The following is a 17,640-nucleotide window of genomic DNA, read 5'->3' on the forward strand; positions in this document are numbered from 1 at the left end:
GTAGACATTTTCACAATATTAATTCTCCCTACCTAGAAACATGGAATATTTTTCTATATTTTGCTTTTTGCTATCTAGGAATTTTTATTATAGAAGCATTATATTTCTTTGTTTAGATATATTCTTAAATACTTAATTTTAACCTAATTTAATTTTAACTGGTTGTGATGGAACTTGCCTTTAACCCCAGGACTTGGGAGGCTAAGGCAGGAGGAAGATCTAGGGAACTCCAGGCCACCCTGATCTACATAGCAAACTCCAGGCCAGACAGGACTACAGAGTGAGATAGTAAAGCCCTGACCCCTGTAGGTCCCCCTCTCACCAACACACACACACACACACAAACAACTTAATTTTGGAGCTAATGTAACAGCAAAGGAACCGATGAGCGTAGTTGGAACCAATGAGCATAGTTAACAGCCCACAGAATGGAAGAAAAACTTTACTACTCACACTTCGGACAAGTAGCTAATATCCAGGATTTACAAAGAATTATAGAAATTAAATACCAAGAAAATAAAATGTCCAATCATCAAATGGTCAAATGAATTGAATAGAGAGTTTTTAAAAATACAAATAGCCAATAATACTTGTCATAGTGTTCAATGTCCCTAACCATCAGGGAAATACAAATTAAAACTACGTTAAGATTCTACCTCACCTACTTCAGAATATAAACAAATCTGACCACAAATGTTGGATAGGAGAGAAAGGAACCCTTATCCAGTGCTGCTGGGAGTGCAAATGAATATAGCCATTGTGGAAATCAATTTGGAGGTTTCTCAAAAAAAAAAAAAGGCGAAACAAACACTAAAAATAGAACTACTGTATAATCCAGCTGGGCATCTACCCAAAGAACTCCGTATTCCACCACCTAGACATTTGCACACCCTTGTTCATTGATGTTTTATTCACAATAACAAAGGATTGGAATCAACCTAGCTGTCTATCAACAGATGAATGGATAATGAAATTTTATGTGTGTGTGTGTGTGTGTGTGTATATGTATATAAATATATATATGAATACTATTCTGTTGTAAAGAAAAATGAAAACATTGCAAGAAAATGAAATTTAAAATTTGCAGGAAAATGAAACTAAAAATTTACAGGAAAATGGATGAACTTAGAATATGTAATATTAAGCAAAGTCATACAATCACAGAAAGAAAAAACAGCATGTTCTCTTATGTAGACTCTGGACAATAATATATGAATACGTAAACACTTACATGTGGGTACCGTATACATAAATAAGGAAATAAAAAAGCTAAATATGGGAGGACGCTGAAGGGCTGAAAGCAGGTAATAGGTACTTAGCTATGAAAGAATATTAAAGGTAATTGTTTTTCTAGTTCTAATTCTGTCATAATTTTTTGTTGGTGGATAAGTGCTTAAAATATTTTCAAAGCTGAAAATGCGAATTTGAATGTGAAGCTCTAGCTTTCAATCCAAATGTATAAAAGTTCAGTGCATTGTACATGGGCCTTAGATATGGCTAATTTTGGTGTGTTGTATTTTCAAGTTTTTATAATAAAGGTTAAAAAAAATAAAAATACATATAACTATTCTAAGAATAGTCCATGAAATTTACAAAGCCAGTGCTGTCAGGTAGTTCCTACAGAGAGTTAGCAGACTTAAGTAAATTTTATGACAAATATTAACATGGTCATAACTATTCCTTCAGTGATGTAGCGCCTGTTCTCTTGAACCAGCAATCACTGTCAACTTAAACTACTGACAGCTAGAGAGACGTGAAGGCAGAGTTTATGGTGTACAGGGCCAGGACGTATCTTTGCAGATGTTAATTCTCACTTAAAACTTTAGCAAGCGATGTGTCTGGTTTGATCTTCTGGTATTTTATAGAATGGTGTGCTCTCCATTTATCAAGTCCTATCAAGCGAACGATAAGAGAAGCCCAAATAGAGTATAACCACTTAATAACCAAGTTGGTTTGTGTTGCTGATAGAACATAAAGAATATTTCTCTACCTTTTCCTGCTTCTCAGTATAAGTTCAGAGTCCATGATAAAGCATATTCTTTATTTCTTTGTATCCCCCTGTGAGGTAGCAACATGGATACATTGTAAATAGAGCAAACTTCTTTGGTTATATTATAGAATAAAGGTAGCCAGAAACTTAATGTGGGGTTTGACTATTTCTTTGGTTCAGTGACTTGTATCAAACATGGTGCCATGATTCCCATCATGTCCTAACATGCAGTACAGAAGAGATAAAAAAAATTAGCCGTTAAGAAGGAAGAACTCAGGATGGTTGGATCACGTGTAAACGTCATACAAAAGCAGTGTTTAAAGCCTTGAGTAGAAGGGAAAAGAAAGAGTGCACATAAGCAGCTACATGCTTTCAGTTCCAAGCAAGAGCTGATGCTCCAGCCTTCTCAACTCAGACACCCACATGCCTGCAGGTTCACGCTCTAGAACCCGAGTTGCCCCACGCCTCCTTGTAGCTTTCTGTGGTGGGTATGTTCCTGTGTTTCCTGTGACAAACATTAATTCTTGTGTGCCTGAGCAGCCAACCTGGTCGCCTCATATGCCTTTTATTTCCTTGACCCCCAGGAGCTTCAGTTTCAACGCCTCACCCGAGAACTGGAAGTGGAAAGGCAGATTGTTGCCAGTCAGCTAGAAAGATGTAGGCTTGGAGCAGAATCGCCAAGCATCGCCAGCACCAGGTACAGGGCCAGTGGCTCTATCTTTATGCGCCCAAATCACATGTCTTAGAAAGTTAGCAGGGCTGCGGCGACTGGTCCCGTAGAATGCTGTTTCTGTTAACTTCCATTCTGAATCTGACACCAAAAACGTTTATGTATTGTGAGAAGCCGCTGACAGCATTGATTATCCTTCAGACCTGTGCTGAACTGCTCGATACAGCACTGGTAAGCTCGTGCCACACAAGAGAACCGCTGCCTCCCGAAATGTGATGGTCTTGCACGCACACCATTGACGGATGCACCACAGTTAATGGCTAGCTGTTTGGTAAAGCAAGGTGGCTGGTGCTTGGGCACCATGGTGTAAAATTTTCAACCTAAGAACTATTTCTAAGTGGTATGGTTTAGGTGGCCTTTAGGAATGCCTTCAATTTACTTTCAGTTTTTCTAAAATCTGTGAAACTGCTATATACATTAATTTCTGTGAAATTATCAAAGTCTTCAAATATGGTAAGTACAGAATGAGTTTAAGGTAGTCAAATATAGTAGGTAAAAACTGAGCATTTAATTCAGGATACACATTTAGTCACAATTGTTGCTTTTTATTTAAATGACTTCTCTTTAAAAAGATCATTACTGTACATTATTACTGTACAGTCCATGTGTTAAATCACCGCTTACCTGTAGATCTACTTTTTAAACATTACATGTTGCCAGAAGCATACATTATTTTTATCATTTGCATCTTTAAGCTTGGTGTGTGTAACTATACAATGCACAACCCTACACCCAATCATAACAGTTGTTTCTAACTACTAAATTTTTCCCCTCGGTTTCTTCTGTAGCTCACTGGAGACAGCATCTTTTTGCCGAATAAGATGCTGTGTATAGCTTTTCCGTTCTAGTGAGTGGTCGGTCTGGTTTTTAAGCTCTTAGACTGGATTTACATAAATGTTTCCGCCTCCGGTGTATACGTTGACAGGAGTGTATATTGGTGTGTTTAAGATATAAAGCATATAAATAAAGCCAATAGGACTACCTAACAGTATAGAAATAAATGAACATATGTATTTTTAATATCTGGGAAGTCTTTTTTAACTTATGTCTCGTGTGTGAGTGTTATTTGTGTGAGTGCTCCCATAGAGGTCAAAAGGATGGGCCAGTTGAATAGAAAAATAGAATTTTTTATTAGTAAGATAATGAATCCATCATGTGAAAGGCTGTGCAGGACACCTGGCCCTGGCAATAGCTGACTCAGAAAAATCAGATTTATTCTGATAAACCTTTAAAAATAATTTCTATCAATTATAAAAGTTGATATTTAGAGAAAATTAAAAATGGAAGGAAAAAAAACCCACTAAGGTTTGAGCTGCCTCTTCTGGAGGCTAGGGGGTTAGCAGATCCCAGGATAAGCATTGCAGGGACCACACAATGAAGGCACAGGCATGTATAAGTTGGTGCGTGTGAATGTGATTAACTCATTAAGTTGTATCCTTCAAAGGGCTCCACACAAACACCGTACTCATACAGTGTGGGCATTTGAAGTCCATTTGTAACTGCTGACATTATTAGAAATCCCCATCTTTAGAACTGTCATCTAAAGATGAGCGCCCAGAGCACCAAAGTAACACAAACACAAGATGGGCTACACGAAGCAGAGTGTGTGTGTGTGTGTGTGTGTGTGTGTACAGTTTTATATTCTACACTGTTTTTCTGATCTCATAGAAGTTTACTTTAAAGTGCTTCTTGTGGGGGGAAAAAACTAGACAATGAGTAAAAGTACAGTTTCTAACTCCCCAAACTGGAAGCCATTGGAGAAAATTTGAAAGGAGTGCATGGTACAAAAGGTACGCACTGCAATGTTGTTGACGAAAGCAGAAGAATTGAAAGAACTTCACTATCTATCAAGATAGAAGTAGGAAATGAATTATAAATAGAGTCTAGAATAGTTAAAATGATATACATACATCATCATGGACATGCATTCAAAGCAGACTTTTGATTTGAATATGACAAAATGGACAAACAAGAAAAAGAGCCAGAGAAAAACATATCAGTGCAGAAATACACACATTTGCACATACAAGAATCCCATAAAAACACCAAACCAGAAGTCATATAGATGAAAAGAACCTGTAAGATTGAGGGCGGGTGGTCTTTGGTTGGTTGCTTGGTTTTGGTTTGGGTTGTGGTTTTGGTGTTTTGGTTTGTTCTGCTGTTTTAAGCCCTGACTTAACATTGTGAGTCAGTGACCCTCCAAAGACACTGCTGGTTTCATTTTGTGTGGGACATCCACTCCTGGGCACAGGGCCTACCCTTAAAAACGGTTTGTTTCCCCAGTGAGATTCTCTTTGAAAGAAACTAATTTTTCATTGACAAGTGGCTATAGTTGGAAACAGCTTCTGTGTTAGGGATGGGAGCATGTGTCCACTTCTTTCAGCTCTACGACCCCCCCCTCTAGTGCAGAGCCCTGCAGACCTGTGCGGGCCGCCTCCGTCTCTGTGAGTTCACATGTCCACCAGCCCCCCTGTCTAGAAGGCCTTGATTCAGTGGAGTCCTCAGTCCTCCGGCTCTTACACTCTTTCTGCCTCCTCTTCCACAGAGGGGGTTCGAGGGAAACGTCCCTTCTAGAGCTGAGTGTGCCAAGGTCTCTCTGCTTGTTATCCAGCTGAGAGTCTCTGAATTTGTTTCCTTCAGCGGCAAGAGGAAGCTTCTCTGATGGCTGAGCGAGTAACTGATCTATGAGTATAGCAGAATGCTCTTAGGAGTCATTTTATTGCTATATTCCTTCAACATAACAGTAGTGTTTGGTTTCCGCACAGATCCCTGGCCCATCTAATCTCACATTCGAGGCTACCCAAGCAGTGCTGGAGATGGGTTTCAACCATGGAGTAGGACTTAACCCTACTGGTCAGTCCCTCCCCCACACTCTGTCCCATTATTGCACCAGCCTAGCTTGTAGGTAGGGTACTGCCTTGTAGATTGAAGGGTTTGTAGCTGGGCTGGTGTTTACCTGTCTCTTTTAGTAGTGCACAGAGTTCCTTCCGGTGCCATGAATACTAGTTGTAAAGGCTCTAGGTAGGCACCAACTTGACTTCTCTATATTCAATGAACTGTGTAGGTGTAGTCTTCTGCAATAGGGCCTTACTGTCAGTTTGTGAAGAGCTGGCAATAGCCAGGTTTGGGGGTTCCCGTGGGACCTCTTTGGCCAACAACTCAATTATATGTAACCCATTCTTGGTACTGGAAGCTTTCTTTTGTGATGAGGAGATGTCTAATGTGGCTCTGTCTTTCCCTTTACTTGGAGATTTCATTTAGATTACCTTCACACACACACATATATGTGTGTGTGTGTGTGTGTGTGTGTGTGTGTGTGTGTGTGTGAAGGTTATATATATATATATATATTCTAGGAAGCTTCTACTGTATTAGGTTTCCATACAACTCTTAAAATAGACACTCTACCTCTGCATGCCTTCCAGCCCCTTACTGTCCACTTTGGAATGAGAATGTAAAGATATAAATAGATATAAATAGGAATTAGCTTGGAGACACAGATCCCCTTTTTGTCAGCCTCCTGATTTGTTCAAAGGACACTGAAATGGATCCCTGCTCAGAACCAGAAAGCATCCTGTTAGAATTGTTTTGTTTTGTTTTGTTTTACATGTGTGAAATGAGTTTATTCAGAAAAAAATGGGCATTTTATAACCCATTATCTTCCTTAAGATTTTTGTTAGTGAGAGTAAGGTAATCTGTAAGACTATATAACTATCTTCTAAAGATGCATCGAAAGAATATAAAAAGTATTTTATCGACTTTTTGGTTGCCCACTATTTTTGCCATATTGTCCTCACTTTATGAATAAAAAGGATGTAACACATAAGGTCTTGCAGTTCTAGCTGTTCTAGTGAACAGCTCAGCCCCTCCCACTGAATGTCACCTGCAGTGTGCTCCATTGAGAACTTTAAAACAATCTCAAATTAAATGCTCAGATTTTTCTATTAATCACCCCAGAAGAAGTGTTTTCAAACCAGGCAATGAAAGCTGATTTTATATGATTTTCCATTTGTTTTATTTTCTAGCATTCTAACATATATATATATATATATATGCTAGCAATACTGATGCATTTATAATGGTCCTGATATGGACTTGATGGTGTCAGCACGCAGAGATGATGTTTGATACTCAATATTGTCACTAAACCTTGAGAAGCCCTGAAAGTAGGTGAAAGTACTTATTTCAAGTACAGTGTAGCTGGTTTAGTTAATATTTCATCCCATCCAAATGCATTTGAAACATCTTTCAAAATACAAAAGCTAAAAATAAAGTGTGAGGATTAAGGGAAAGGGGAGGTAAATTTTAGAAAGATGAGATGGAGGCAAGATTAAAATAGAACAAAAAAAAATGTACATGTAGCATGCTTTGCATTACTGAGGTTGAGAGCCGATTTTGCTCTGAGCATCCTAGCAGCCATGCTGGAGACAGAAGCAGTCCTGATGTAAGTGTGCACAAACCTCACTAATGAGTCTCACAATGTTAGCATGTACACGCTGGAAAGGAGCCAGGCTGCTCAGGAGGAGCCTCCCGTCCTGGGCGCCAAGACTTCAGTGGTTCTCCCGCGTGAAACCTGTTTGACCCTCAGTGGTCTCTGCCAACAAATTGCAGCAACAAGCTCATAGGGCCATTTCTCATTGCTAAATGGAACATAGATAGATGAAATGGCACCTTTGCTGAAAGTAATTCCACCGGGGGCCAATTCTGACATCTAACTTGGCTCAGGGCAATATTTAGCACGTGTAGATAGATGAATTGCTTTCAGGTCTGCTAAGCAGGCAGCCTGCCATGACTTTCTGTCTGCATAGGTTTTGAGAGTCATGGATGGCAATGGATGCTGAGCTCTAAGATTCCCTGTTGTAGTTCTCTGCAGAGGTGTGTTATATGCACATAAGTGGCAAAAAAATGGCTCCCAGGAAACACTCCACTGTGCACAGCCCAGTAGCTACACAGAATAATGCGTCCTAAAACTTTACTTCCAGATTTTGATGAACATGGGATTTCATCCATTTCTCCCTCTATAGAGCCATCAGAGGAGGGCTAGTCTCACATTAGCTGAGGTTAGGTTTAACTGGCTAAGGTGACAGTAGAAAGACCTGGTACTCACCACGAGAAAGCCCAGACTCTGAGCCTATCCACTCACCCTGGAGCCTGCCCAGCTTTGTTCCCATGAACACTGAAAGAGGTGGACAGAGAGGGTAACCAGTACCATGCTCTTGGTCTGTACTAGAGTTTAACAACGGTCACCTCAAAACATTTGTAAAGTACAAGAGAAAAATCCATAATTCTGCCACTCAGAGAAAACTACCCTATTTAAAAGTCAGGTGTGTTGAAACCACAACAAATCCACTCCTTTGTGATTCCTAACTAACATGATGGCATAGAATTGTGTGGCCACTAATGCAATCCAGAGTTATTTTCATCACCCTCCCAAAAAACGAGACTACTTTTAAAAGCTTGCTATGTTTCTTTCGCTTCAAATTTTTCTTTACATGAAAGTAATTCCCCATGAGTAACTTTTTCACCTTGTCCTTCAAGTTGCACTCTGACATGCCGCATTTATTAGCTAAACAATCTTCAGTGGGGCCCCACCTGTCCAAAAAGTCCCAGGGAAGCAATAGCTTGGAGCCCAGGGATGCTCATTTGGCAGCAGGTCGAGAGTCCAGTGGCTGGTGCACAGTGAGCGCGGAGAGGAAGTACCACCAGCTGAAGAAAGCAGCCTACAGGTGCACAACACATAGCTGCCGCTCCCCGCTCGTTCAGGGAAGGAAATTACAGCAGTTGTTCATTTTGCTGGGTCACAGAGCGGAGCAAGAATAGAAAATACGGTAGGGCAGACCTCAGTAAGTGAAAATACGAGTCTTGGGATTCTTGAGACTCACCGAGTTCTAGTCCAGAATCCAAAAATGGCTAAGGGGCTTGAAATCCTATTCTGCTGCCCAGACGCTCACCTTGACCGCTGCCCTTGCTTTCTCAGCTAGGCCTAGGTAAGGTTTACATGGTGAGAGTGTATTTCTCTGCAAGCTAAAGGTTTGTTTCTCATACTTTATCTTGTAAATAATAACATTTTCATTTATGAAGATAAAGTACTCGATTTACATCTAAATTGAGGTTTTTAAAAGGCTCTAGTTGCAGACTATTGATTTTTTTTTCTCATGTGATGTTCAAATGCACCTATCTTGTTTGGACACACAATGTTTGCTGGCTGCTGCTGTCAACATCTTTAAAGCTTCTATACAAAAACTGTGTCCTTATAAAGGAGAAGGGGGTGGAGGAGCAGCGTTGACATTAACACCATCACACTTGCGCCAAGATATTCTCTCTGTCTCTCTCTTGCCCGCTCTCACTCTCTCTCGCTCACACACACACATCCGAGTTTAAAGACAAGGGTTGCTCTTCATTGCTTCACAAAAGGTCGTACACCCTTGACAGTCTTCTTACCGCCGCTCAGGAAAAGAACTGTAGTTTTTAATGAAAAGAGTTGATTCCCCATGGCCACTGAAGGAAGCCCTTGGAAAAGTTCCATGGTTTTCCATTTTCCAGGGTCATCTGGTGCCCCTCAGGCTTCTGCCAATACGAGTAAACATTCTGAAAATGTTTTGGGACTGACAGTAACAGAAAAAGGTTTCTTCATGACTCAGATTTGTATTCAGTGAGTATTTTTTAAATCACTGTAAAAATAAACTGCTTCAAATAATGCCTTCTTTGAAATAAAGTCTTTGGAAAAAATTGTCTGTTCCTTGACAGCTATTGGTTACTTAATTTCCCACTTCAGGTAGATGTTTGATAGAGTTCTGTCCTTTTGACATTTTGTGCTTTAGCAGCCCCCACTTGGTTTTTATTGTTGCTGGATGGTTGTTTTAATGAGATAATTTCATATAACCTTGAAATTCATATTTTCAAAGTACAGAGATCAGTGAGTTTTAGTACATTCATAAAAGGTGTTCACCCATTAACACTCTTGCCCCACTCTTCTTCCCTTCTCTTGATGCTGGGAGCTACCTCCTATTGCTGTGACTGCATTCCGGACATTTTATATACATGCATATATATGTGTGTATATATGGATGGATGTATATAAAATGCCCGTATACATATGTGTGTGTATATATGTACATATATAAAATGTATGTATATATATGTGTGTGTGTGTAAAAATGTATATATATATATATATATATATATATGCTGCTGTACATTTGGTCCTTTGTATCTGATATCTTTCACTTCATGTATTCAAGCTTTATTTCTAAATAACATTGTGTTGAATAGACATACCACATTTTCCTTGTCATTCATTATTGGGCATGTGAAGAGTGCTGCTTTTGACTTTTAGTGGAAAGCCTGAGGGGTTTACTTTGGCCTTACTTGAGTTAGGGTACTGGCAAGCCTGGGAGGGATTCCTTTGGTCTTGTCTGTCCATCCTTCTGCCATCTCAGCTTGCTTGACTTCTGTCTCCTGCTTTCTGTTACTACAGTCATCTTTATTGCTGACCTGGCAATACTATGCACCTGATCTGTGCATAGTAGGTCAAGCTATTTCAGTGCTGCTATGCTTATCACAGTTTCCTTGTGTCCTGTTAGATCTGGTCACTAGCTCCTCTCTTAATAGTTAAGGTCAGAGCTCCCTGACTTCATTTCTAAACTAGACTAAATGAAGAACAAACTGTTTAATATTTGAATGTAATTCAGAAACATTCAGGGGATTCCACAATGAGTATTTATCATGTAGACATTCTGAAGAAAAATTTAGACCACTAAGTTCTTTATGGCTGAACTCCTGTTATAAGCAATGGAAGGGTAGAAAATGAGTCTGGCCGGCTCAGCTCGTCAGAAGTCATTTTTAGGGCAGTTAGCTCAGCACCATTTTTCCAGGCAGCTTTTTTAATTTCTAATTCTTATTGTCACTTAAGCCACAAGCGAATTTTATCTGGGATGGCTGGCTCTTGCGCACACTTGATTTAAACTTAGATCACAGAGACTGCAGGGCACAAGCCCGAGGGCATGCAGACGGTATTCCTAGACACCTCTTTTAACTAATAACACAACAAGTAATACATTAGCCAGATATTTTTTTATGAGAAATAAATCTTTTATGAATCAAGAACATTATATAGCAAAGCATTTTAATCAGAGTATAACTATCCCAAATGAACTCACCATTTCTTAGATTGAGCATTTTAAAAATATTAAGTGGGTGATGTAGCTGGGAGGAACCACAAATACAGATGGTTTATAGTTAGCATTTCAGAGTATTTAATTTTATTCTAGTACCTTTGGTTAAATATAAAAGCACCCCAGCTGTGTTACTTGTTTTCTAATTAATGAAGAGGAAAATACCTTTTAAAGATTCAGAAGCGCATGCATGTAAAGTATATGTACCATGTTATCTAATTTAAGAAAGTGTTACTTAAGATAAAATTATTTTATTTTTCTACAGTTTTTGTAGTTTATATTCTATAACTACTAGTCCTAAATTATTTGACATTAATGAGTTATTGACCCAAACTAAGAATTACATTGTTAGCTTTCCCTCTGAGTCATTAGGTTTATAAAAATCTATACGAATATGCATGCACAGTATATTAAAACAGATTTCATAAAAGATTGTAGGATGTTAGGTTTCTTAAAAAAAGAACTTACTTTTGACATAGGAATCAGTAATTACTTTCAACATACCAAAAACACAATTGTAGTCTAAAGTACTCTGTTCTCTTATGGCTCTCACTTTGAAGTTATCAGTATTTGTAATCTTTAAAACACTAAAACACCAAATCTAGAGTGAGTTGTGGCAAACGTGAATATTTATGCCAGCATTCAAAATTCCTGAGAATTTCTTATATTGACTTTAAGTTTTTTCTATAAAAGATTAAACGCAAAATTCAACTATAGCTAATCACTGATATGTTGTCTTCTAATGTACTTTGTGTACTTTTACATTAAATACACTTTATATTCACTCGTGGATAGCATTTTCTGTTCCTTTTTAAATATGCATGTCAGGTGGGAGGTAGGAGCTGGAGAGATGGTCTAGTGGTCAAGAGCAGTGGCTGCTCTTCCAGAAGTCCCTGGTCTCATTCCCAGAACCCACAGGGTGACTCACAAGCTCTGTACCTTCAGTTTCTTGGGATCCAAAACACCTTGTCTGGCCTCCTCAGGCACCAGACATTCATGTGGTATGTCCACATACATGCAGCCGAAACACCAACATACATAAAACTGTGTGGTATTAACTAATATACACAAGTAATATATTCTATGTCATTATGCATTTTGCCTTTTCTTCCTGAGATATGTCCACGCTGATACATATAGCTTTATTTTTATCTGCTATATCACACTATTAAGCTGTTCAGCTGTTCTGTTGAAATTTAAAAATACTAAAAAGTGGACATTTTTAAACTAAAATGAATGTTCCATTGAGATTTTTTGTATCTTTAACATTGAATATATATCATGCATTTACATCATGTGTTTGTATGTTTCCCAGTGATGATCAGAGCAGACTAAGGGGCATATCTATCTGTCACCTTAGGCACACCATTTATTTGGGGAGATACTGAACACCTTCTCTGTGAGCCATTTAGATATATGATTAGCTCTTGTCAGCCAGGCTCTACCCTTTCACCCATTTCAGCCCCACATCAGTATCCTGCTTGGAGTACCACCCATCCCACCCCTTTTCCTGCCCCAGGATGTAAGTGAAAGCATGATGTGTTTGTCTTTGTTATTTTACTTAACATAATAACCTCCAATACCGAAATCCCCTTTAACAATAAGCATTTTTGAAAGTATCGTCTGTTTCACATGTGTGAGACTCCAAAACACACACTCTTAGAACTGGCATGTTTGCATCATAACCAACGTACATTTCTTAAACATGTTTTTACATTTGTGTATTTATGTTGTGTGTGTGGTAGCGTTGTTGTGTGCACATCCAAGCATAACTTTCCTATATCCGAGGACAACTTTGAGGAGTCAGTTTTTGCTTCTACTCTGTGGGATTTAACTACCCCTCCCCCCGAGACAGGGTTTCTCTGTGTAGCCTCGGCTGTCCCAGACCTCACAGCAGTCCACCTGTCTCTGCCTCCCTGAGTGCTGAGATTACAGGTGTGCGCCACCACACCCAGCTAGAAATTGAACTCTTAAGGCTTAGCAGCAAGTACTTTTAGCCTGAGCCGTCTTGTTAGCCCAGATGTATTCTTAAAAGATGTTTCCTATACTTCTAAAGTTTTATAGCTTTATATTTCATATTTGTATCCCCAGTTTATCTGGAATTGATTGTGTGTGTGCAGAAGCCAGAAAACATCTGATAACCCGCTATCTCTTATGACAGTGTCTCACTAAACCTGGACCTAGCCTGGCGCAACAAATCTGTATGCCCCTTCGTAGAAATTTCCACTCTAATAAGGCAATCACTGTGCAACTCTGTGGATACTGGAGTGCTTAGCATGGCCGCAGACACCGGATTGCTTTGTGATGGTTCTGTATTCAACATGCACTGGCTACCCAGGCTCTATCCTTGCTTATTATATGTTAGGTTTAAAAAGTGTTTTACAGTACGGTACAGAAGAGAATAGCCATTGAGCTACTCTCGCGAGATTGGCAGTTGCTTTAGGAGACGTTAGGACTCGTTATCTTACTAATGCTCAGTAGAGTTTGATTTCCAGTTTGGTTTGATTTGGTTTTAATTGTTGTCATTTTCCCATAACAATAGTATTTTCCACAGGGGTACCGATAAGTAGTTAGGAGAGACTTACGCTCCCCACCTCCACTTCCCACTTCCTGGTTGACTGTTGTGCACCTACATTCCCTATAGAAGGAAAGCCATTACGGCCCTGGCCTCCCTCACTGTGCTTGCCCACCTGAATCCGCAGTAGCTGTTGTTGCTTCTACTAATTAATCAAAGCCGTGATATGGGAAGCCATGTAAATACCAGCTCAGAAATTCTGGAAGACAACCTTGAAAAACAGCACTTCAGCCAGGGCAACTTGTGCTGTCAATTGTGTTAGGCAGAAAGTGTGACCATGCCTTCACTTGAATCCCTTTGATCTTCATGAGCTAAAAAGATGGTCACTGTCAACGCTGGGCAGTCAGAGCAGACAGAGTGATGTGCGTGGGGCAGTGTTTCCTGAGCCCTTCAGAAAACTGCTCAACATTGCTCTAGTCCAATGATATTTGGAAAAGAAAATTGAAAGTGTGATTATCTTCCTAAAAGTGACGGCCACCCGTTAGCGCATCCTCAGCAGTTAATCAAGTTGCTGTAAAAATGAATATGGTGTGTCACCCTGGGGAAAGAAAAAAATCCTGACCCGTTTGCCAGCTCTGTAATGTCTGAATTGTTCCTATAGCTGTCCTCCAAGAGGCTTCACGATCTACTTAATAACAAATCAATCTAATCTGGTTTTGCATAGATTTTCTATCCTGGGCTTGTATTCTTTCACAATTAAACAGGGAAGAAAATGCTCTAAAACTGAAAGGGAGAAAAGCCGTAGGCTACAGATTTTCATAGCTAAAATTCTTATATTGAACAACTGTACATTTTAGCATCCACCAAAAGCTTTGATAGAACATTTAGTTTGCATGGATAGATTGCTTATAACTCGACCAAAACTGTCCTTAGGGATGGAGTGTGAGCCAGCCTTTTTTCTAAAAAAAAAAAAAAAAGCATTATCTAGTATTTTAGGATGCTATGATCATTGCTACAGTCTGGGTCAATTATTGGTTGATCCCAACTTTAGTTGTATTATCAGCAATGCTATTGGAGCCACAACAAATCCAAGTTGTATTTCCCAGTGTGACACCAGCACTGATACACAGGAGGCACAGAATGTAGAGTGTGCCTTTATTTTCTGAACTGCACTGACAAAATATTTCTCAGTCAGATGAGTTTTGAGTAGGATATGAAACAGTGCCATGCTGTATGTCTCCTATTATTGAAGAGGGTGGTACATTCAGAGTAAGTTTACATGTTAGAACCTTTCATGATTCTTCTCAATCACAAAACAAAACAATGGCCATGATGACATTGTTGTCTGCTGAAGCTCTCAATTGAAACGTGGCACATTTCTCAGTGAAAGTGACAGTGTGTGCACGCCTGAATCACGTCTCCCTCACATACTGACACTGAAGGGGAGGCGGCTAAAAGTCCGAAATTGATGGTCCAGTTCGACACAATGTGAAATGCAGAAGAGTCACCATGGTACCTGCTTGCCAAAATTTGCCTCAGCATCTGCATTTAAATACCAGTCTGGGAAATATAGGAGACAGAAGAGCATGGTAAATGGCACTGGGCTGCTGAGCTAATTAGATTCAGGCTGTCAGGGATTCTACAAAGCAAATGAAATCAAACAGGACCGAGGGTTTTTAGAGGCAAACAGCCATTTACTATAGATGGGCCTTACATTAGCTCTGACTGAAAGAAATAGTTTTTAAATACTAATATAGTATTTTTAAATGGTATGAATTTTCTTGTTAAATTTTTGGAGTGATGTTATTATAGTATAGACTTAATAAGTGGATATAGATTTAATACATGTTAACACATGTTCACTTTTGTTGAAGGTGGGTAAAATTGGATAGGTGATCCATTATATTATTTTATGTTTTAAGTGTTGCATAACAGATTTTAAAATGTCAGATGATTTAGCCCCTAATTTTCAGTAAATTGTTTTTAAAATTCACTATATATGGTGTTTATTTGCCTTTTAAAATGATGTTTTATTAATTTTGAGAATGTCATCGATGCATATAAATGAACTGTATATTCACTGCCCACTCTTCTCTCCTCCTCCCAGATCCACCCCAATCCTTTCACATCCCAACTTCATGTCCTTTTTTTTTTTTTTTTTTTTTTTTTTTTGTAATTCACATGTGCTACCCGTACTCTCATAAGTGTTTCACCATCCGCTGGAATGTTGACTTACCAGGAGCCACGCCCTTAAAGAAAACTAATCTCCCTTCCCCAGAAGCCATCAGCTACCCACAGCTCCTCCCTTAGGGGTAGGGACTCGGAAATGCCACTACCATCCAGGCTGCAGAGCTGACTTGCGTGATCGTTTGTAAGCACAGCTGCTGTGAGTTCATGAGGGCAACAGACCTGCCATGTGCAGAAGGTGCCATTTTTCCGTGGTCCTCCTTGACCTCTGGCTCTTACAGGATTTCTGCCCCTCTAAGATCTCTGATGCTCCCTGCGACTCAAGGAGAGGAGATGCGATAGAGAGGTCCCATTAGTGGCTAAGCACCCCACAGACACCTTTTCTCTGCACATTGGCCAGTTGTAGGTTTCTGCATTAACCACCCTCCATTGCACAAAGACTCTGATGAGGGCGGAGAGCTGCACTAATCAATGGGCATAGAGATAAGAGTTTAGAGACAGTTTGATACAGGTCCATTTAACAAAGTAATAATAGGTTCGCCCCTGGGGCCCATGAACTCCCCAGTCTTGGCCAGATTTACAGTACAAGACATTTGTTTCCTCCTGTGGAGTTGGCCCTAAATTCCATCAGAAAGTTGTGGGCTATGCCATAACATTCCTGCCGTTATTGCACCCATGGACATATCTTGCCATGCCTGTCATTATGGTAGCTCAGCAGGTTCACAGCTGGGATGGCTGTTAATGGCATACCCCTCATCTCCAGCAGCCTGAATGGCACCGTCTGGTGCTGTGAAAGCTAGCCAACACAGAGCAAGCTTCCAGGTCATTACCAGCATTATTTCTCCATGTCCTACGGCCAAAGTTGTGGTGTTCTCAGCAACAAGGCCTCACCGTCTAGTTCTGCTGGGGAACCAAGAGCAGCAGCGTAACTAATGTTATTCTGAGCTCTCCGGGACACTCTCACCTGTGACAGAGGGATATCCCTTACCTAGAACTGGCTTTTCCTTTGCTAGCCCCCAGCTTCTGAGGCAGTAGCCCCTGTGTAGGGTAACTCCAGGTAAACTCTTTCATATGCTCATGAGTGTGCGTGCATGCGTGGGTGTGTAAATAGGTTTTGTATGGCTTTTCCAAACCTCTGTATTGTTAATACCCTTCTTCTACTCTACCCAACCTTCCTCCTTGGCCTCCCCAAATCTCCTTCCTGATTTTCCTCTTCCCCTTCATATCACCTGTGTTCTAATTTATTGCATTTTTATTAAATTTCCATACCAATTTAATAAAATTTATTAGAACTTGCCATTTCCTAATAAAACTCTTAAAATTTTGTAGTGGAGTGGGTATTCTTCTGAAAGTTAAAGAGAGTGCTCATTAGCCCTGATTTTGAAATTCAATGTTTTATCACATGTATTTGTTTGAGGGCATAAGACACCCCACAGCGTGAATGTAGAAGGCTGAGGAGAATTTACAGAAGTCAGTTCCCTCCTTCCAATGCGTAGGTCCTGGGAATCAAACTCAAGTCCTAGACAGCAAAAGCATTTACCTGGCAATCTTACGAGCCCTGGTTTTAAATTTTGTATGTTATAATTTACAGTTGGTTCCATGTCTTCCGTAGCCTTTCTTATGGCCATGACTGGTAAAAGGGAAAGATTAAGCTGAAGAGCTCTTTCCTCTGTCATGTTGTAAACTATAAACTAATGTTGCTTTAAGGATTCACATTTCTCTGAAACATGCTGGGCATTCACACTAGAGCTTGAAAACATTCCTGACCGGGTACTCCCTGTGTCTGTTGGAAGGGCCTGGCCGTCAGAAAGTGGGCTTAAGAGACCCTTGTGATTCATCCTTATGCCCCCACCCACCCCCTGTGATAGTTGGAAATCCTGTGCACTTATGTGGGAAACAGTGGTCAGCAGGGGGTAGAGGAGGCGGGTGGATTTGAGGCTGTGGGATGAAGCTGTAAACTGAAGCCCCTCATCTGGGGTTCAGATGCTGAGGAGAGCAGCCGTGGCTAGATACTGACCGACCGTCTCCAGGCCCCGATCTTTCC

The 17,640-nt window shown here is 40.0% G+C and overlaps 1 protein-coding gene across 11 annotated transcripts in view; it reads left to right on the forward strand.

Moving 5' to 3' along the window:
• Positions 1 to 17,640, forward strand: part of Pkp4 (plakophilin 4) — a 208,290-nt gene that overhangs the window by 118,953 nt on the left and 71,697 nt on the right. For 10 of the 11 annotated variants that reach the window (XM_060390208.1, XM_060390216.1, XM_060390210.1 and 7 more), the window contains one exon: positions 2,575 to 2,687. The exons of the other annotated variant lie outside the window; for it this stretch is intronic. In XM_060390208.1, the coding sequence (XP_060246191.1) occupies positions 2,575 to 2,687 (113 nt within the window). The remainder of the gene's footprint in view (positions 1 to 2,574; positions 2,688 to 17,640) is intronic. 11 annotated transcript variants of the gene reach the window in all.

This window comes from Meriones unguiculatus, chromosome 8, assembly GCF_030254825.1.
Source record: "Meriones unguiculatus strain TT.TT164.6M chromosome 8, Bangor_MerUng_6.1, whole genome shotgun sequence".
In the NCBI taxonomy this organism is placed as follows: Eukaryota; Metazoa; Chordata; class Mammalia; order Rodentia; family Muridae; genus Meriones; species Meriones unguiculatus.